The sequence below is a fragment of the Artemia sp. Qi Xiang Cuo genome, chromosome 16, assembly GCF_049724085.1.
Source record: "Artemia sp. Qi Xiang Cuo chromosome 16, ASM4972408v1, whole genome shotgun sequence".
In the NCBI taxonomy this organism is placed as follows: domain Eukaryota; kingdom Metazoa; phylum Arthropoda; class Branchiopoda; order Anostraca; family Artemiidae; genus Artemia; species Artemia sp. Qi Xiang Cuo.
The window spans coordinates 49,011,944-49,034,286 of NC_142809.1; the positions used below are offsets into that span (position 1 = coordinate 49,011,944).

Genomic DNA, 22,343 nt, shown 5'->3' on the forward strand with positions numbered 1-22,343 from the left:
ATCATACTTGTATGGAAGGTCAACTAAAGTAATGATAGATGACATAGTTAGCGGAGTCTATCCTGTAAAATGTGGAGTTCCTCAGGGCTCAGTCCTTGGTCCATTAATCTTTCTCGTATACATAGATACTCTGAGGTTCTACATGCCTGAAGCAACTGTTACAGCATTTGCAGATGATACTGCTTTGACGATTTCCGCACAGTCACTAGAAGAACTAGTGGATAAAGCAAACCGAACACTGGAAAACCTTTTGGTGTTTACCTCCTTGAGTTACCTTGCTGTTAATAATTCTAAGACAAATTGTATGATTTTTAGTAGGATAGGAAAAATTGTAAATAGTGCTTCCGTAGTATTTGAAAATTTGTCGCTTTCACAGGTTTTTGAAAATAAATATTTGGGATTTTATGTTGATAATAATTTGAGTTGGAAGAAACACATAAATATGATTTCTTCTAAACTTACACGAGGTCTTGGAGTAATGCGACGTTTGAAACACGTGTTACCTTTAACTGTCTTAAGAAATATATATCATACTCTTCTTCATCCTTTTATTGTTTATGGTTTCTGTATTTATGCATCTAATTTTTCTTCAAATATTAAAATACTGCAGATTCTTCAGAATAAGGCACTACGAGTACTGGGTGAGTTTGTTCAGTATGAGCATATGCGTGAATCTTTTATTAGTCTTAGAATTTTAAATATTCATCAGATCAGGGACCATCAGGCGGGAGTCGTTACTTACCAAGTGCTTAATAGATTATCTCCTGAATATTTTAGAGATTTTTAAAGTTTAATTCAGTTTATCATCAGCATAGGACTAGAGGTCGTGGAAGCTTATTCTCAGAAGCAAGGAGTACGAGTCGATCTAGTTTTGCAATTAGAAATTATGCAGTTAATTTGTGGAATGGTTTCCCGGATAGCATTTGGGAGTCATAAAAACATTTTAAGTTTAAAATTATATTAAAAAATTTTTTTTTTGTTGGGAATTAATTTTTTTTTTTTTTTTTTTTTTTTTAATGTTAAATTGTAATTAAGTTGTAAAACAAAAAGTTAAAAAAATAGTTAAATTGAGTTAATTTGTATTGAATGGTACGAAAAGAGTAGAAAGAGTGAATGAGTTTTGGTTTAGGATAAAAGATTGTGTGACGCTGCTCAAGTCACAATAGTGGCTTAATAAAACGTCATACGTTCTTACCATCTCTACGTTTGTTGATAATGTTATTCAAAAAATGTGTTGTAAGTGCCAGTTAAGTATGATGTATTATTAGTTGAAAATAAAAGTCAAGTCAAGTCAAAAAAAAGTCATTTCAAACCAATGAGCACTTGAAAAACTCCATAGAAAACCTCTCCTATGACTCAAGAATCAATGTGTTTATTGATGGACACTTGCTTTAAACACTTGTATTTTAGTTCAAAGATCACTTCAATTACTGATTGGTGACATTGTTGCTCAAAAGTATATTCTGTAAAGTACTAGCAAAGCTCGGTGCTAGAGAACAGGGCTTAGAATTTATCTCTCTCCTGCTACACTCATTGGAGCTTATCAACAGTTCACCTCAATGATTTCCATCCATGTTTATATTTTCCTCTGGAATGGAAGTCAATGCTAATATAGTTCTTTTGCAAAACTTTCTTGTGACTTGAATTTATCTTAGAAATTGAAATGAGCTTAAAGTTATGATATTAGTGACTTAAGAAAGAGTAGAACTCGTGTTATTATAAATCCAGTACCCTAATGAGGATTTTAAATTTGTATTCAGCAATTCCAGATTTGTACTTAGACGTGAAGTTCTTGGAAAAGACTTGCTCCATAAGTGGAATTAACTATCATAAGTTCGATTTTAGGATCCTCTAAGAAATACGTATTGCTCCAGGACCAGATTTTACACTGCAACAGCCTTTTGAAGCTATTTGTAATCTTCAGTTAGCAAGATTATGTCATGAGGTTAAAAAAAAATTGCTGATGTAAAAAAAAACAAAAAGCTGTGCGGTTGAAATTTAGCTTTAGTAATTTTACTATTTATTAGCTAATTTATCAAGTTTTCAAGTGTAAAATTTTAAATTAGATTATTGTTCAAAATCATTATTAAGTATAATCATTATAATTATAATTAGAAATATCATTGGATTAATTAAATTAAATTATAATATCCAGTTAAATTATTAGCCCTATGCATTCTAAAAGGCACGTACACACGGATTCATGTTTGGAGAGAGAGGAATTATAGTTAAAGTAGCCCAGTGGTGACAATATCTTCTCAAAAGTTTTGGTATAAAAACGGTTGTCACGTTCAGTTGGTAAACGAGTGACTGTTTTAATGAGGCGAACGATTGTTTTAACGATTTGATCGTTTCAAAGGTTGTTTAAAGGAAAGTGAGCATGAGTGGAAGTGCTGTCCCTGCCAAAATAAACTCTAAATTTATTAAAACACCACGATCTGTACATTCATAAATTCGATTAAAAACAACTTCATTTTAAAGAAGGTCATTAAAACTTAAAACAAAAATAAATTATCAGAAAATTTTTTCTGAGCAATGAAAAATATTCGGTTAATTATACAAGAATTAGGCTGAAAATTTTGTATTGTTTTTTATTTTTTTTTAGTAAATACTTTTTAGAAGTTTTTTTTTAAAGCTCAGACAAGATGGATCTTTATAAAGAACTCGGAGTTTGTGTTGAGATGGTTTTTGCATACCAATATCTATTAATTGCTAAGAGCCTTTACAATTTACTGGTATCCATTCTGTTAGTTGGAAACTCACAATTTGAAAAAATACTTGATTGCATTTGTGTTTTTTCGCTGTAATTAGTTGATTTTTGTTTCTATTTTGAAGCTTTTAGTTGTGTTTGTTATTATTATTTTTTGGCAGCTGAAGTCAACCAGCCTAAAATTTGCCAAATACAGGCTACATGTCTATATAGAGTCTGTATAGAAAATTCACAAAAAATACCAGATGTTTCTGTCCCATATACAGTGACCGACATCAGTAGTCAAACTGTCATCAGTAGTTTTACTACTGATTACGGTCACTGTATATGTGACCGAAATATCTGGTATTTTTTGTGAATTTTCTATACATTGTCTATTAAAAAGAATTTTATCCCTATTTTCAAGTTTTATTTTATCGTTAATGTGTTAAATATTTTCAGCGCAAATAAATTCTATTTTATTTTATAGACTGTATGCTAATAAGTTACCTTAGCTTTAGTCCTTCTTGACTTATCTGAACCAAAGGAAATACCTGAACTTAAGCTTGAGTTAGGTCCAAGTGAACATCTAGATTTCGAACGGCGCACAGAGGAGCCATTCGGTTCCAATTCCCTTGAGTAGCTTATGCTGAAAAAAGAAAAATAATTAAGCCTGTTCATACATATACAGGGTAAACTTGATTAAGCCCTTAATTTATACTATCACTAACAGGAAAGCGTGTTGGGACGACAGCGATAACAAATGCCGTGTCTCTTGCGAGGATTGGAAACCTACTGAATTTGACTGTATAAAGCACAGTTTATAGACAGTAAGCTTATCGCAGATCATTTCTGGTCATCGTGAACAAAAAGCTCCTCCCACTTCTTTCTGCCTTAGCTTGTTTAGCCTGTTTCTGAATATACCAGTAAGCTTATCGCAGATCATTTCTGGTCATCGTGAACAAAAAGCTCCTCCCACTTCTTTCTGCCTTAGCTTGTTTAGCCTGTTTCTTTCCACTCGCACCCCTGTCCGGGTTTTTATAATGGGAGAGATAGAGAATGATCATACTGCTATATTCTGTCTACTGTGGTATAAAGTATAATGAAAAATACCCGGTTGATATACCCATTCTACAACGTGACATGGTTGCTTTTTGATCTAAAGACCAGCAACTAATTGTATAGTTGCTAGTCAAATGCATCGCTCAAAAGCATGTGCATCGCTAAAGACCCTTCTTATTAGTGCTGAGAGTAATGGATTGGATCCTTTTAGGTGATATGAACGGTGATATAAACTCTCCCTCAACACGAACTGATTTATTTTTGGATTCGCTACCTAATGGCTATTGGGTTTCGGATAAAGATGCATCCCATTCATACATACATAATAGCGGTTCATTGTCTGATATTGATCACTGTGTTGTTTCTTCTGGTGTTTCCATTAGTGATATTCACATTGACCAGGATGAACGTGATTATGACCATCAATACGACTCGGGCTGAACAGAACTTATGTACTAATTACAAAAAGTGGATAACCAAAAGAGACTGGAATAAAGCAGACTGGCCTCTATATCTATCAACTCTTGCTCTTCTTTTGTCTACGATTAAAGTTCCATTTACTACTCTGTACCAGTGTTATATCCCCACAAGCTCGAGTTCAGCTGAATATATATTACAGCCAGATTGTTTCCTGCCTGAAAAAAGCTGGAGAAGTGGTTGTCCCGCTTTGTCGTTTTAAGATTAATACTAGAGGCTCAATATGGAAATTTGACCCTGTTTTGAAAATCTTGAAAAATCATGCAAAATTGTGGCTTAGAATTTGGGTAGCGTGCGGCCGCCCTTTAAGGGGTCACATTTTTGACATTAAACAGAAAACGAAGTTGGAATTTAAACGTTATCTTCGTAAAGTAAGGTACAATGGTGTAGAATTTACGAAGACCTCTAGTCAATGGAAACAAGTGATTAATGTTGCGAAATTTGATTCACCTCCTAATGCCGATCGGATCCCTAATGCCTCTTGGATTAATCATTATAATAAGATTTTTAATATTATGAATTATGCAGTTCACTCTCAGTTTGTTAGCCTCTGTTCTTATTTATTACCTGCGAAAATTTACCAAGGCCATGTGCCTCCCGTTTCTGCTGACCGTGTGATTCGTTGTGTTAAGAATTTAAAATCTAAATCATGTGACATTGATGGTATTAGTGTTTTTCACCTTCATATTGATTTGAAAGAATTGATTTATCATTTACAATTATTATTTAAAATTTGTCTATGTACGTCTTTGGTGCCTGATTCTTTTTTGTGCGGGAGTGTCACTTCGATTCTTAAACGTGAGAATGATCCGACTAATTGCGCATCATATAGACCTATTACGGTAGCCTGTTCGCTGAGCAAAGTTTTTGAATATGTCCTACTTCCTGAAATTCTTCCAAAAGTTGATTATGTGTCCAATCAATTTGGGTTTGAACCAAATATAGGATGCCAACATGCGCATCGAATTCTTACTTCTTTTTTAATTCAAGCACAAAAAGATGGATTGCAAGTTCATTTATGTGCGCTAGATATTTCAAAAGCTTTTGACTCGGTTTGTCACAGCCAACTATGGTATTCTCTTACCCAGCTTGGAGTGAATACATCTGTTATATGTGTCCTTAGTTTTTGATATGCAAATTCATATGTTCGACTTTGGTTAGGAAAGGTCTTTTTTGGTTATATTCCTAGTCGGTGTTTACTTAGGCAGGGAGGGGTTCTGTCACCATACATTTTTAATGCTTGTTTATACCCTGCGCTTTCTTGTATTTTCTCGTCGTATTTTACAGATCTAACTAATTTATCTTATATTGCTTATGCAGCTGATTTATTACTTATTAGCCGTTCAAAATTCACCCTAGATAAGTCTACCCAGTTTGTTTCTAAGCTTTTGGAAAAAATTGGCCTCGTGCTTAATGCTGAAAAATGTGAATATTTAGTTTTCAATGCTAATAATCCAAGTAGTGATTTGAGTGTAGTTCTTTTTCAGTTAAGCTGACTCCTGTTTTGCGTTGGCTCGGGATAAAGTATCTGCTCTTCTATTTCAGCTATCCGTGCTAGTGCCCTTGCAGATATTAAGCTTAAAGCAGGTTATGCTAAAATTGTCCCAAATCGCAGCCGACATTCTCGTAAGGCATTGCCTAAACTCTATGCTACATATTGCGACAATTCCATTCTTTTTCTATCAGGCTTGCGCCCATTTTTTAATACCAGTGATATGCAGGATATTAGAGTTTTGTATTTCCGTTATTGTAAATATCTTTTGTATTTGCCTCGTTGGTATAGAAACCGTAAGATTATTCGAATGTTTAATGCAACTGATATATTGAGGCCATATAATAAGTTGGACTTCAAGTTAAAAGATGAGGCCTGAAAGCGGTTGGGTCCTTTTCATCCTCTTGTGCGATTGTTCTGATTTGCATTTGTAGTTCTTTAGATTGATATTGTTTTGCATGTGTTTTGTTTTGTATGTCTTTACTTTTTATTTTCTTTTGTTACTCCACTTTTTTATAATGGTTAGTGTGTCAAAAATAAATTATTATTATTATTATAGGTAGATTAATCTAGTTCTTTTGGCCTTATTAGCATAGAATAACCGTAAACATGAGAGGAAGGCCCACTCAATTACTGACTATTAGAAATTGGCATAAATACCCGGTGATTTTACTAACTCCTTTAAAGGAGCCAACAGAAATGGTGAACTTGTTCTGGGTTGTCTGGCGTGTTCTCTAGCTCCTATCCTTACAAGTATGCCTTTAAGTCCTCCTGACGTAAACGGTTATAAATACATTAATCTAATTTGCCACTTTATGTTGTATCAGCAGGCTATTTATCGTTAACAAAGAAAAGAATTAGAAATATAGGAAAGATCTGCTCTTGTACAGTTACTAGCTGTTCATTAGTTTAAATAAGTTTTTGCGGATGTAGCAGGAATACAAAACTATTAGTGCCACTAAAAGTATAACATCACGCAGTAACAGTAGAAATGCTCAAAACCAGTTCAATCTTGATTAGTGCAATTCCATGTCTCAATTAGAGAATCCAGACAGACATTTTTTTTTAATTTATTTTGGAGGAAATACTGAATAAAAAATTTTTCAAAGAAAACTAAAGACCCAAATTAAACTTAAGACCACCAGAAATAAAACCCCTTTATAATACAAACTAAAAACGACCAGAAATTACTATCAATGAATAAACAAAGCCAAAAACACAAAGAAATTAAAATAAATAATCGCATCAAACATAAAATTAATTTATGTTGATATCGATGAATAAATAAATTCTAAAATTGATAAAAATTAGGATGAAACATCAAATCATACTTAAAACGAAAAAGAATTACTACAAACGAAAATAGGTATAGCACTCTCCTCCCTAAGCTTTATAAAAGCTATTGTGTCATTTATGTTTAATTGGAAACTATTTGTATTTTGAACAATACGGTCTATTTTGATGAAATATTAATGAAAAATAAATAATAGAATTAAGTTGCAATAAAAATCAAGATAACTTCAAGGATCCAATGAAAATAGACTGAATACTTAATATATAATGATGTTAATTTCTGGAAATCTCAGTAATTCAACATTCAAGAATTCATTTCAGAAAATTTTTAATTTAAGTTGAAACATGCTTGGTTTTCGGTAAAACATAACTGATCCAATGCCGTTTAGAAGGTTTAGGAGGAGGAGAAGAAGCAATACTCCTGTTTATAGTACTTTCTGTCCGTTTTAATTTTAATTTTATTATACGTTAAAATTATTATTCGTCTTAGGATTTATTTACTCATCTATTTCAGTATCTCTTATCTTTATGTCTGATTTGGTCATTTATTTTAACTAAAATTCTTTTTATTAAACTTTTTTTCGATTTTTTTTTAATTCATTTCTGCTCGCTTTTTATTGCAGAAGTTTTATTATTAGTTATTATTATGATTTTTTATATTATGGTCATTTTGATAGCCTGCAAATGAACTGTGTCCTTATATTGTAGTCCAGCCTAATACTCTTAGAGTTCCGTAGATATTACACATACGCCCCTTTTACAGCTGGGATGCGCATAGAGTCTTCTCCTTTAGTTCAAAATGCCCCTAATCGTTTCCTGAAAATCCTAACTGAGCCCCCTTACCCGCTTCTGAGGTATTGCAGATACAGTATTTTGACAACCAACATGTGCATAGTGTTTTTCTTATTTAGTTCACTTTCACCCTTAAGATTCCCTGAAAGTTTCAATCTAATAGCCTTAATATCCCTTTGGCGACCTAAATGCAAATAGTGCCTTATGAGTTAGTTTAGTAGCCCCACAGAAAGTTCAACACTCAAAATTCACATAAAGATTCAACTTGATACCCTTAGATTTTTCTGAAATATTTTATATACATTCCTGATGACAGCTTGGATGAGCATCGTGTCTTTGATTTAGTCAAAAATCCCCCTTAAAACCCCCTGAGTTTTAACTTAATACCCTTTGCCATTTCTGAGATACTTCAAATACGTCCTTTTGACTGCCTAGATGCCCATAGTGTATTTTTATTTGGTTCAGTATCTCAACACTCCTTGAAAGCTTCAACTTATACCATTAGCCATTCAAGAAAAATTGCAGATACACCCTTTCGACAGCATAGATGCAAAGAATGTCTTTGGATTTAGACCAACACCTCCCTCCCCATTCTCTTGAAATTTCAACTTTATACCCTTAGTCGTTCCTGGGATATTACAGATGCACCATGTTGACAACCTTGATGCAAATACTGTCTTTTGATTTAGATCAACATCCCAAAGCTTTCACCGTAAGTTTCAACTTAATACCCTTGACATTTCCTCAGATATGGCACATACATCTTTTTGAAAAGCTTGATGTATAAAATGTTTTTTCAGCTTCCCTCTCACTGTCTCCTGAAATTTCTCACTTTATGCCCTTAGTTTTTCGTGAAACAGGTGTGAAACATAGGTTTATGCATTTCCAATTTGCATTATTTAGGGGCCTTGTCCCAAGGTCGGGAGGGGTCATGCTATTCTCAGAGGCTATATTCGTCAAAATGGCTATCTAAAAGTCACGTGTGTTTGGTGGTCACTGGGTTTATAATAGAAAAAGTTCAGGGGAGGGGGGGGATGTTCTCTCTTTCGAGTTTCCCGTACTCTTTAATTCAAACCTTAGTCTAATTCGTTTCTACGCACTTTGTTCGATTCTTAATGCTTTTTACAGTAATGCCGTAATAAGTAGGTAATACGTAATGTCTACTGAAACAAGCATATAAAAAACCAAGCAAATTATCTTCCCGAAATGACGAAATAACTATCCTTCTTGCCTTTCGTGTCCCAAGGCTTTTATTTTTGACTTTCCAAAATAGGAGTTTGGGCAACGAAGATTGACATTTAGGTCAGCAGAGTCAAAACCTCAAAAGAGGTTTACCTTATCTTTCCAGGGGGGGGGGGGATTGACCTGATGCGTAGGTCATAGAGACTTTAGATCTGAAATCCGGAGGTATCAATTGGGAATAATTTAGAGGTGGGGGGTCAAAGTGTATTTATAAAAATCTAGGGGGTGCATTTTTATTGTCTTTTTCGGTTTATTTCAATGAAAACGCCAAAAAAGGCATTATCGAATCTGGGGGAGGACAAGAATTTATGGGGGGGGGGGATTCACCATGTTCCGTTAACTGATGTACCACATCTGTTGGAACATCGCCTGAAATCACAAAATTTTACTATGGTTTTTAGTGTTTTCCATGTGGTTCACTTATGTTGGCGTTTTATCGAAGTTGTAATAAGATAAGATAAGATTTATTGCTGAAAAACGGCTATCACAAGCCCAAAAGGGCCGAATTCGCACTTCTTAATAGAAAAAGTTCAGGGGAGGGGGGGGGGATGTTCTCTTTTTCGAGTTTCCCGTACTCTTTAATTCAAACCTTAGTCTAATTCGTTTCTACGCACTTTTTTCGATTCTTTATGCTTTTTACAGTAATGCCGTAATAAGTAGGTAATACGTAATGTCTAATGAAACAAGCATATAAGCAAACCGAGCGCTTTATTTTAAACTTTAACTTTGTTTTTTCATTTTAATTTATGTTAGTTTTAGATTAAAAATCACTCTTTGTTTTTACCTTAATAACTAATTTTTTTTATCACTTTAATTAAGAATCAAATGAAAAATTTAATTTACTCTTAGCAGCTATTAAACACATTCAATTTTGCAACAAATATTGAAAGAAAAACGTTGAGGTGATGTGTTCTCTACAATTTCGTTGAGGATAGAGCTTTGCTTCGACTTAGTAATTCTTCACTTCTTTTTTCTTCCCTACTCCTTGCTAGTTCTTCTAGTTGAAGAATTTTCTTTTTCTGGATATATATTTGCATGTATTTGCAGGATATTTGCAAACTATCGTATTTTGCAGGATGTTTGTTCTAGCACTATTATGCATTTTTCTTCTTTTTCTTCTCATCGAAAAGAAAATCTTTCTCCTTTTTGAATCGTTTATAAGTTACTCCAAGCCCCAATCAATTTACTTCGGTACCACATGTGGGAGTAATATATGTCACTTTTCAGTAATTCTTATCTCAAGTGTACAAGAACTAAGTGGTTAGATGACGAAAAGCCTAAAAAGGTTCCGGAGAATTTGTTCCGAAAAGTTTTAAAGCTTTTAATTTGACTCCAGGTCCGTAAAAGTGTTTGGAAACCTTGTGTTGAACTTCTTTCCAAGCTGGGTTGCGGGTTGTTCTCTTATATATTTGTGGTGTTAAGTTAAGTTTTTTTTCTCTTTTTGAAACTGAGGAATAAAACGTATAAGAAAGGGTTACCCTGTTAGTACTATCCTGTTTGGCTAAATAAGCAAGGAATTGCTACATAAAATAAATAATAGAACAGAGATAAAGGTAAAGTGAATAAAACTAAAGATAAAGGTAAAAAGATAAAAAGAAAAAGGTAAAAAGATAAACGTAAAGTGAGAATCCAGTATGGCTAAATAAGCAAGGAATTCCTATATAAAATGAATAACAGAACAAAGATAAAGGCAAAGTGAGAGTGAGAAAGATAAAGATGAAGGTAAAAAATAAAAAGAAAAAAGTAAAAAGATAAAGGCAAAGTGAGAATCCTGTATGGCTAAATAAGCTAGGAATTCGTACATAAAATGTATAACAGAGCAAAGATAAAGGTAACATACTTAAAGCTAGTCAACTGTTAAAATCTGCGTTAACATAACCATTTTACATATTCATGAGTGGACAAGTGTAAAAATACGTGCGAAAAATATAACTGAACAAAAAGCACCAAAAACAATAAAAGAAATCTGGAAAGCAACTAACAAACATAATTAGAATAACAAATACTGGCTCTTTTTAAAAGCATTAAGGTAAACAATACTTCGAACAGCGCTTGCTATTTTGGAACCGGATTGCAATCAATTGTCGTACATGTTATTTACGTCTGTTCTTTACTGTATTTTAAAAAAGAAAATTTTATCCAAAAAACTGTTTTCTTATCATTGTTTGAACAAAATGAGTTCCCTCAAATGAGTCTCCTATATCAGCTTGCACTAACCTCGTGTGTCTTATTTAAGTATATATTCCGAATAAACTTCCTATTTTAATGCATTTTCTGTGTCCATAAGAAAAGGACCTACATTTTTTCCTATCAATTCTAAAAGATATAAGATGCCTTGATCTAGATCTATATGACATGGCTTGAAACCTAAATGAATAAATAGGAGCCTAGTGAGGCGCAAGAGATTTCATAAGAATCTTTTCATGCCGAAATGCGGATATGCTGTTTTTATAGTAATGGTAGGCTCTTATAGACAGTGTCATTTAGATATTATTAAGTACAAAAAACTTTCCGAAAAAAAAAATTTCAAATGCAAGTAAAGGACATTTTAAATTTACGGTCAGCAAATAAAAATACCTGATAAAATTCAAACTTAAAACAACCAGAAATTACTACTAAAGAATAAATGAAACCCAAGACGAACAGAAATTAAATAAACAATCATAGCAAAAAAGTATACAACAAGTAATAATATAAATGAATAATTAAATTTTAAAGCGAGCTATGCTTAAATTGAATATGCAAATCAAGCTTAAAATGAACAAAAATCAATACAAACAAGAGTTTGGGTATCGCCTCCTTCGGTCATTGAAGTTTCACTACAAACAAGAGTTTGGACTCTGCCCTTTTCCTTAACTGTAAAAACTTAAAGCTTACTGCCTCATTGGTGCTTCACTGAAAACGAATTATATTACAAATATTTTCTTTTCCATTTTCTTTTTATACGAGTATCCCTTCCATAAGAACCTTATTTGCCCCTAGGGCATAACTTACAACCCCTGCCCCCAGGTCCTGGGTGGATGTGTCGCCATCAGAGTTTTGTTATCTGACCTGTGAACTATTTTTAACAGAATGGATATCTCAAAATTTGTAACTGATACATTTGGGGTAAAAGAGCATGGGGGGAGGCTAGCTGCCCTTCGATCCCTTTTGACTCTTAAAAAGTGAACTACAATTTTCAATTTTTATTCAAATGAGCCCTCTCTGAAGTTTGTACGAGTGTCCCTCCCATACGAACCATATATGCTCCCAGAGGATAACTTAAAACGCCTGCCCCCGTTTACTGGATTAGTCGTGTCGACACCGTTTTTGTTATCTGACGAACTATTTTTAACAAAACGCCTATCTCAATATTTTTATCTGATGCATTTGGGGGAAAAAACGGGGTCATAGCTGCCCTCCGATTACTTCTGACTCTTAAAAATTATGTCCCGGGACATAATTTACAACGCCTGTCCCCGGGCCCTGGGGAGTTGTACCGACATCAGAGTTTTGTTATTTGACCTTTGAACTACTTGTAACAAAATGACCATCTCAAACATTTATCTGATGTATTTGGGAAAGAAAGGGCGTAGGGGGGGGGAGGCTAGTGGCCCTCCGATCTCTTTTGACTCTGAAAAAGTGAACTAGAAGTTTTAATTTCAAATCAAATGAGCCTTTTCTGAAGTTTACAAGAGCATCCCTTCCATAAGAACCTTATATGCCCCCAGGATGTAACTTACAACACCTGCCCCGGTCCCTGGGGGGCTGTGTTGACGTCAGAGTTTTGTTATCTGACCTTTGAACTATTTTCAACAAAATGTCTATCTAAAAAAATTTATTTGATGCATTTGGAGAAAATGGGCGTAGGGGGATTGCTAGTTTCCCTCCGATCTCTGTTGACTTTGAAAAATTGAACTAGAACTTTTAATTTCCCATCAAATGAGCCCTTTCTGAAGTTTATACGATCATCCCATCTATAAAAACCATATTTGCCCCCAGGGTACAACTTACAACGTCTGCCCCCAGGTCCTGGGGGGTTGTGTTAACCCAGGAGTTTTTTTTTTAAATTATCTTTGAACTATTTCTAACAAAATGGCTTTCTCAAAACTTTTTTCTGATGCATTTAGGGGAAAAGGGCATGGGGGACTAAGTTCCTTCCGATCGCTTCTGACTCTTAAAAAGTGAACTAGAAATTTCAATTTCCAATCAAATGAGCCCTCTCTGAAGTTTATACGAGCATCCCTCTCATAAGAACCTTATATGCCCCCAGGACATAACTTACAATGCCTGTCCCCGGGCCCTGGGGTTTGTATCGACATCGGGTTTTTTGTTATATGATCTTTGAGCTTTTTTAACAAAATGGCTACCTCAAATTTTCATCGCATGTATTTGGTAAAAAGGGCTTGGGGGGCTAGCTACCCTCTAACCACTTTTGACTCTTAAAAAGTGAACTAGAACTTTCAATTCCAAATCAAAGGAGCCCTCTCTGAGGTTTATACGGTCATCTCTTCAGTAAGAACCATATTTGCCCCCAGGGGATAACAAAAACGCTTGCCCCCGGGCCCTGGGGAAAGGGGGGTGTTGTGTTGACCCTTGAGTTTTTGTTATATGATCTTTGAACCATTTTTTTAAAATGGCTACCTCAAAATTTCTATTGGAAGTATTTTTGAAAAAAAGGGCGGGGGGGGGGAGGGGGGTAGTTACCCTCTGATTTCTTTTGACTCTAAAAAAAGCAAACTAAAACTTTTAATTTCCAATCAGATTAGCCCCTTCTGAAGTTTAGACGAGCGTCCATTCTATAAGAACCATATTTGCCCCCAGGGCATAACTTACAACGCCTGTCCCTGGGCCCTGGCGGGTTGTGTTGACACCGGAGTTTTTGTTACATGATCTTTGGACTATTACAAAATAGAGCTACCTCAAAATTTTTATCGGATGTATTTGGGGAAAAAAGGGCGTGGGGGGAGCTGGCTGCCCTCCGATCACTTTCGACTTAAAAAGTGAACTAAAACTTTCACTTTCTAAACAAACGAGCCCTGTCTGAAGTACATACAAGTTTGTTACAAAATTTCATCTCATGCATTTGGTGAGAAAGGGCATACGGGGGCTAGCTGCCCCCCTACGCCGATCACTTTTGACTAGCTGCCCAATCACTTTTGACTCTTAAAAAGTGAACTACAACTTTGAATTTCTAATCAAGTTAACCCTCACTGAAGTTTATACGAGTATCCCTTCCTTAAGAACCATATATGCCCCCAGAGAATAACCTACAACTCCTGCCCCCTGGCCCTGGGGCCTGGGGGCCCCAGGGCCCCCTAAGGTTCTTATGGAAGAGATGCTCGTATAAACTTTAAAGAGGGTTTGTTTGATTGGAAACTGAAAGTTCTAGTTCACTTTTTATGAGTTAAAAATGACTGGAGGGCGGCCAGCCCCTTTCCACGCTCTTTTCCCCCAAATACATCCGATCAAATTTTGAACCAGCCATTTAGTTGAAAATAGTTCATAGATCAGATAACAAAACTCCGATGTCGACAAAACCCCCAGGGCCCGAGGGCAGGCATTGTAATTTATCCCCTGGGGGTTCTTATGGATGGGATGCTCCTATAAATTTAAGACAGGATTCATTTGATTGAAAATTGAGAGCTCTAGTTCACTTTTGAAGATAAGTGATCGGATAGCAAAATCTTAAGACAGGGCTCATTTGATTGGAAATTGAAAGTTCTAGTTCACTTTTCAATAGTCAGAATCACTCTATCGTAGAACCCCAGTCTGTTCGCACAAAAACCCCCAGCGTTTTGTTCGCACCGAGAATGAAGAGCCAGAAATCATCTGCGGTAAACTTACTGGATAATTATATAAACTGTGATCTTAACCTACTACTTGAAAGCGATTGGCAAGGTTGTAACTCATCCCGCTAGTCGCCTTTATGAAGTTAAGTGACTAATTCAGTGGTTTAGAAGCTTCGAATTCCCTTGTAAACCTTAAACAAAATTCCAGATCCTTCATTTGGGCATAAATTAATCAGTGTCTGGATTTTTTTTTTCTTTTTTTTTGCCATTTCAATTAACAGTGGTTACATTTTACAGCTTAACATTTAGTGTCTTGATTTACAGTGTGCGTAAAATGACCTATCATGGGAGGGATTGAAGAGTGGAGTCCTGAATGTAATGGGGTGGAGGAGGAGCCTGTGCGGCTGTGTTCTCAGGTGGTTGGATGCTGCAATGCGTTGTCAATAGTAGTAGTAATTAGTGGTATATCCGTAAAGTAAAAGGTAATTTGATCATTTATGCTAGTGATTTTGTCACATTTTAAGGATTGTATCAAAGCTATTTTCGGCCAAAAAAACTCAAACGTACAACTCGTTTGTTACCTTTAATATATCGTTAAAAAAAATTGTTTCTGTTTGATTTGTATGTAAATGTATTTCCTCTTCGTTGGGGTTGGTGTAAGGGGTAGAGTACGACCGCTTTCACATGGTGCCAGTGAGTGCATAGGGATTTCAGTGATTGCTGGGGGAAGGCATTTTGTCTCAAATTTCACATGGGAATGAGATCTTGACTTAAGAGCCCGTAGCCTTCTTGGTGAAGAGTTTGGGAACCCTTGGTGGACTACTAAGACCGGAGCCAGAGTTGGCGGAAACAATTGGACGTAAACGAGAAGGCGGAAGGAAAAGACGTTCGGCAATTCACAACCAGTTAACTATGTTTGTTCCCGGGCAGGTTAAGTTTCCTTGGCTGAGTCGACCCTCATACTCTTTACCCCCCCCCCCTCATGTTTGGGGCTTCTTGACCTTATATTGGCCATTGGAGCTATGATTGAGGAACATTGCAGATCGTATAATAGGTGGAGTGGAAGTAAGTCATGAAGGAACCTGCTGCTGCGGTGAAGCTGGGTAGGCTGGGTACAAAAGTAGAAATAGTTTAATCCTTGTTTGAGGTTGCCGTTAAGAGAGGTGACAAACCTGAGCTAACCATTCAGGAGGTTCTGCCGTCAGACGTTGAATAATTTCACGTGGACTGAAAAAGCACTGGAAGGCAAACCAGAGGGGATGGCTGATGGCGTGTTTGGGGGCCTCCTTCAAGACTGCCCCCTAATCCAGGCCTGGAAGTAACTTTGTCATGAGTAGAGGTCCTAATTTGGTGGTCAGAGAGCAAGGTTAAGAGATTTTTGGTATTAATTTTTAGTAAAAAAAAGTTATTTTAATTTTAAAAATCGCGGATGAAAGATCATCAGTAAAGCCAATTTGCATTGACAGAGAAGAGTTGTTGCAGAGTGAAAATCAATTCTATTCAAAAATTGTGGGTTCCAAGAGCCCGTAGTCAGGGTTCATTAAATTCTGAGGGTGATACATATGCAGTTGACGAAATTTCCCGCTCTCACCCAAGACAAAAAAGCTTAAACCTGGGTAAAACTTGATTAAAGCTCCAATACTCTCTATACTAAATGAGTGCAACATATGATCCGTAGTTGCTAGAGTGCTGTAAAATGAGTCTGCATCACTTCCGGGCTGCTTCACAATATCTTGGGAGGCGGTTTGCAAACGCGTAGACTTTTTAGCGTTTGTACAGGAGCCATCGACTGTTGGAGAAGGGATCACGGGAAAAGTGAGGGAAGCCCAGCTCTATCTTAATAATAAGGTAACCAACGTTCCCATAGTACGTATTTATCATTAACAAAATGTAGACACTTTGATATTATTTAAATATTGTTTTAGAAATATGGTGGCCGTCAACGCAACAAATTTGATTGGCTCTAAACGTAGGGTATTCTTTTTTGAACTTAATATTGAAAATAAACATTCAAATTATATTAAAATTTTGAACTGATGAACTTTCAGCATTTAATATCATTATACATCAAATATTCAGTTTAATTTATTATTTCTTTCTGAAGTTGTTCAAGACGAGTAAAGTTTCACTACAAACAAGAGCTTGGATACTGCCCCCTTCCTTAACTGTAAATAAAAACTAAAAGCCTACTGCGTCATTGGCGCTTCCCTGAAAACGAATTATATTACAAATATTTTAGTTGATAGTTCTTAAAGCAACGAAAATAAAAATAAAATTAGAGTGAAGTAAATTCTTGAACTGATGGATCTTTCAACAACTAATATTATAATATATCAAATATTCAATTTGATTTTTTTTATGCTTTCGAAGACTCTTTAAGACACATATAGTATTCGGTAACGCGTCAATGACGCAGGAGGTCTTAGACTTTTACAGTGAGAGAAGGAAGCGATATCCAATCTCTGGTTTGTAGTGATTTTTGTTTTCGTTTTTGATCGTAATTTCTGGTCGTTTTGAGTTTGAATTTTAATAGTTATTTGTATCTGCTTAAGTTTAAAATGGCCTTTACTTTTCTTTGAAAAACGTATTTCCCGGAATTTTTTTTTTAAATTAACTTTTGTTCGTTTTTGATTGCAAAAAGTTCCGAAGTTTTTAAAATTCCTTATTTCAAAATCAAACTTTAAAAAAATCAAATTTTCATCAAAGTATCAAAACTGGTATCAAAATAACAATATCAAAGTGAAAAAAGTTTGCCACCTTTGATATGAGCCCCCTTTTAAGTTTATACGACGCCCCCTTCTATATGAAGTGCGTCTGGGAAAAAAAATAATGGAGCGTGGGGGAGGGGGAGGCTAGCTGCCCTCCAATCACTTTTCACTCTTAAAAAGTGAATTATAACTTTCAATTTCCAATCAAATGAGCCTTCTATGAAGTTTATACGAGCATCCCTTCCAAAACAACCATTTATGTTCCAGGGCATAATTTACAACGCCTGCTCTCGGACACTCGGGGGCTGTGTCGACCCCGGAAGTTTCTTTATATTGTCTTGAATTGTTTTTCTTGAATTCTTGAATTCTTGGATGTTTCTTGAATTATTTTTAATAAAATGTCTATCTCAAAATTTTTATCTGATGCATTTAGGGCGTGGAGGGGGGGGGGCAGTTGTCCTCCAATCTTATTTTACTCTTAAAAAGTGAATGATAACTTTCAATTTCTAATCAAATGAACCCTCTCGGAAGTTTATACGAGCATCCCTTCCATAAAAAGGATATATGCCCCCAAAGCATTACTTACAACGCGTGCCTCCGGGTTATGAGGGGTTGCGTCGATACATCCACCCGGTTGGGGGGGGGGCATCGACACAACACCCCCAGGACAACACTTACAACGCCTACTCCCTAGGCCCTGGGGGGTTGTGCTAAATCTAATTTTTTAACAATTTTTTAAAACAGACGATCTCAAAATTTGTAGCGGATGGGTTTGGGGAAAAAGGGCATGAAGGGGGGGGGATATTTGCCCTTAAATCTCTCAACTATTGAAAATTGGAGTACAACTTTCAAATTCCAATCAAATGAGCACTCTATGTAGTTTATACGAGCATCCCTTTCATAAGAACCATGCATACTCGTAGGGCATAACTTAGAACGCCTTCTCCCTGGCGCTGGGTGGGGGGGGGGGTGTTTTTCTTATCTGACCTTTAAACTATTTTTTTTACAAAATTTTTATCTCAAAATTTTCATCAAGGGGTTGGAAAAAAGAAGGCGTGAGGGGGAGTGGGGGGCTAGTTGCCCTTGGATCTCTTTTGACTCTTTTGAAAAGTGAACTTCAACTTTCAATTTCCAATCAAATGAGCCCTCTCTGAAGTTTATACGAGTATTCCTTTGATAAGAACCATATATGCCCCAGGGCATAACTTACAACGCCTTCCTTCGGGCCCTGGGGGGGGCTGTGTCGACCCCGGAGTTTTCGTTATATTGTCTTTGAACTGTTTAAAAAAAATTGGTTATCTTAAAGTTCTTATCAGATGGGTTTGAGAAAAAAAGGGCGTGGAGGGGGGGGGGGGGCTAGGTGCCCTCCAATCTCTTTTGAGTCTTAAAAAGTGAACTTCCAATTTCCAATCAAATAAGCCCTCTCTGAAGTTTATACGAGTGTCCCTTCCATAAGATCAATATATGCCCCCAGAGCATAACTTACAACGCCTGCCCCCGGGGCCTGGGGTGTTGTGTCGACACCGGAGTTTTTACTATATGATCTTTGAACTATTTTTAACAAAAGAATAATCTCAAAGTTTTATCGGATACATTTGGGAAAAAAGGCCGTGAGGGGGGGGGGGGCTGGTTGCCCTCCAATATCTTTTGACGCTTAAAAAGTGAGCTAGAACTTTCAATTTCCAATCAAACGAGCACTGTCTGAAGTTTATATGAGCATTCCTTCCATAAGAACCATATAAGTAGAGGTCTAAGTTATACTTCCGGTCCCTTATGTTCCATGGCAGCTTTCCAAGGCAGATTACCAGACTGATTATTGCTATTGTTGTCAATTGCATATGGAATTATACAAAACCTACCAGACAGCTTTCTTGGTCAACCAGACAGCTTTCTTGGCCAACCAGACAGGTTTCTGGGCCAACCAGACAGGTTTCTGGGCCAACTCCCAGTTTCTGGGCCTTTACGTTTCATGCCACCTTTCCAAGGCAGATTACCAGACTGGTTATTTGGCAGTGTATAATGTAGTCAAACATGTTTTGAGAGTATGATCATAATTATATAATTTAAGCAGACAGGTTTTTTTCTGTTATTGTTGTCAATTGCACAATGAATGTACATCGTCTTTTCACGTGCACATTTTTCTTAAAAAAATGGTACATTTAAAAAGGGGTAATGAGATTTGCGAATTGGAGTGTAGGATTCGCGAATTTGATCCTATTAAGGTTAAGACAAAAAGAAAAGAGTTTAGCATTTGCAAATACTTCAATGTGTTGTCAATTTAAAATAGTTTAGAAATAAAAAAAATTTAACAAGAAATGGCTGAAAAGTGTTTTGGGGGAGATGGGGTGATTGTGTACTGTATAATACATATGTGATGTTTGGACAGTGTTGTCAATTTAAAATAGTTTAACGTTCCCTTCGTTCCCCCATTTCTGAGGGCAGAAATCAAAAATACTCAGAAATCAAAAATAATCAGAATCGAAAATAAATGGGATCTGCCTCAAGGGCAAGGCTCAGAGGCCCCATCTTCCTCCATTTCTGAGGGCAGGGGAGGGGGGGGGGGTCAAATTAGGCGGACAAACAAAAAACAAACAGAAAATAAAAAAAAAGGGATCTGACTCAAGGGAAAGGCTCAGAGGCCCTTCTTTCCCCCATTTCTGAGGGCAGGGAGGGGGGTCAATTTTGGAGGGAAATCTAAAAATTCTCAGAATAGAAAATAAACGGGATCTGCCTCAAGAGCAAGGCTCAGAGGCCCCTCCGTCCTCCATTTCTGAGGGCAGGGGCGGGGGGTCAATTTTGGAGGGAAAATCAAAAATGCTCAGAATCGAAAATAAATGGGATCTGCCTCAAGGGGAAGGCTCAGAGGCCCTTCGTTCCCCCATTCCTGAGGGCCGGGGAGGGGGGATCAATCTTTGAGTGAAAACAAAAAATGCTCAGAATCGAAAATAAATCGTGATCTTGCCTAAAAGGCAAGGCTCAGAGGCCCCTCCTTCCTCCATTTCTGAGGGCACGGGAGGGGGGTCAATTTTGGAGGGAAAATTAAAAATGCTCAGAATCGAAAATAAATGGGATCCGCCTCAAGGGGAAGGCTCATAGGCCCTTCATTCCCCGATTTCTGCGGGCAGGGGAGGGGGGGGTCAATTTTGGAGGGAAAACCAAAAATACTCAGAATCGAAAATAAATGGGATATGCCTCAAGGGCAAGGCTCAGAGAACCCTCCTTCCCCAATTCTGAGGGCAGGGGAGGGGCGGGGTCAATTTTGGAGGGAAAATCAAAAATGCTCTGAATCGAAGATAATTTCCATTCGTCTTAGTTTTTAACGATGCTCCTTATTTCTAGTTAAAATACTTATTTTTTAATTTAATTGGGAATGAAAAGTCAAAGTCTAACATAAAGAACAAGGTATTTCGGAGGGGGTAGCTAACTTCATATACGGGATAATTTCCAGTCGTCTTAGTTTTTAACGATGATACTTATATATAGTTGAAAATTCTTATTTTTTAATTTAATTGGGAATGAAAATTCAAAGTCTAACATAAAGAACAAGGTATTTCGGAGGGGGTAGCTAACTTCATATACGGGCTAATTTCCATTCGTCTTAGTTTTTTAACGATGCTCCTTATTTCTAGTCGAAAATGCTTATTTTTTAATTTAATTGTGATGAAAAGTCAAAATTCTAACATAAAGAACAAGGTATTTCGGAGGGGGGCTCGTTACTGATATTGATACTAGCGCGTAAACTACAAACTGACAAAAATATCCAGAACTTTTTTTTCTTATAGCCTTGACTTTGAAGACATTTCTTCATCTTAATTGGCTCTAGAAATATCATGCAAAATAAACTAGCCTAACAGTCATTGCTTTGTCGAAACTTTGAGCAAAACAAAAGGATTGTAACACCTGATTGGCCCGTTTTCCAACTTTTACCTTGAGAGTTGATGTTGTTAGCATAATTTCAAAATGATCATTTTTGAGTGCTTGCTTTTCTGATTAAATAAAAATGCTTATTTTTAAATTTATTTGGGGTGAAAAGTCAACTTCAAACATAAAGAACCAGTTATTGCGGAGGGGGGGGGGGCAGCTCACTTCATATACGGGGTAATTTCCATTCGTCTTAGTTTTTTAACGATGCTCTTTATTTCTAGTTGAAAATGCTTATTTTTTAATTTAATTGTGATGAAAAGTCATAAGTCTAACATAAAGAACGAGGTATTTTGGAGGGGGGCTCGTTACTGATATTGATATTAGTGCGTAAACTACAAATTGACAAAAATATCCAGAACTTTTTTTTTCTTATAGTCTTGACTTTGAAGACATTTCTTCATCTTAATTGACTCTAGAAATATCATACAAAATAAACTAGCCTAACAGTCATTGCTTTGTCGGATTTTTGAGCAAAAAAAAAGAATTGTAACACCTGATTGGCCCGTTTTCATACTTATACCTTGATAATTGATGTTGTTAGAAGGATTTCAAAAGGATCGTTTATTAGTGCTGGCGTATCTGATGACGATGCTCCTTATTTCTAGTTGAAAATGCTTATTTTTTAATTTAATTGTGATGAAAAGTCGAAAGTCTAACATAAAGAACAAGGTATTTCGGAGGGGGGCTCGTTACTGATATTGATATTAGTGCGTAAAAACTACAAACTGACAAAAATATCCAGAACTTTTTTTTTCTTATAGCCTTGACAAATGGCACTTTTGATTTAAATTTTAAAATATATTCTTGTGCATACCCATACTCCTATTGATGAGGACTGATGGTTCTAATTCAATATTTTTTTCATGAAAACAAACTATTTTTTTAACAAATTT

The 22,343-nt window shown here is 36.1% G+C and overlaps 1 protein-coding gene across 1 annotated transcript in view; it reads right to left on the minus strand.

The window, feature by feature from the left end:
• The window catches only part of LOC148943040 (uncharacterized), a 187,234-nt gene that overhangs the window by 110,786 nt on the left and 54,105 nt on the right, over nucleotides 1-22,343 (minus strand). The window contains exon 2 of the mRNA XM_089102541.1: nucleotides 3,200-3,338. Coding sequence (XP_088958667.1) covers nucleotides 3,200-3,338 — 139 coding nt within the window. The remainder of the gene's footprint in view (nucleotides 1-3,199; nucleotides 3,339-22,343) is intronic.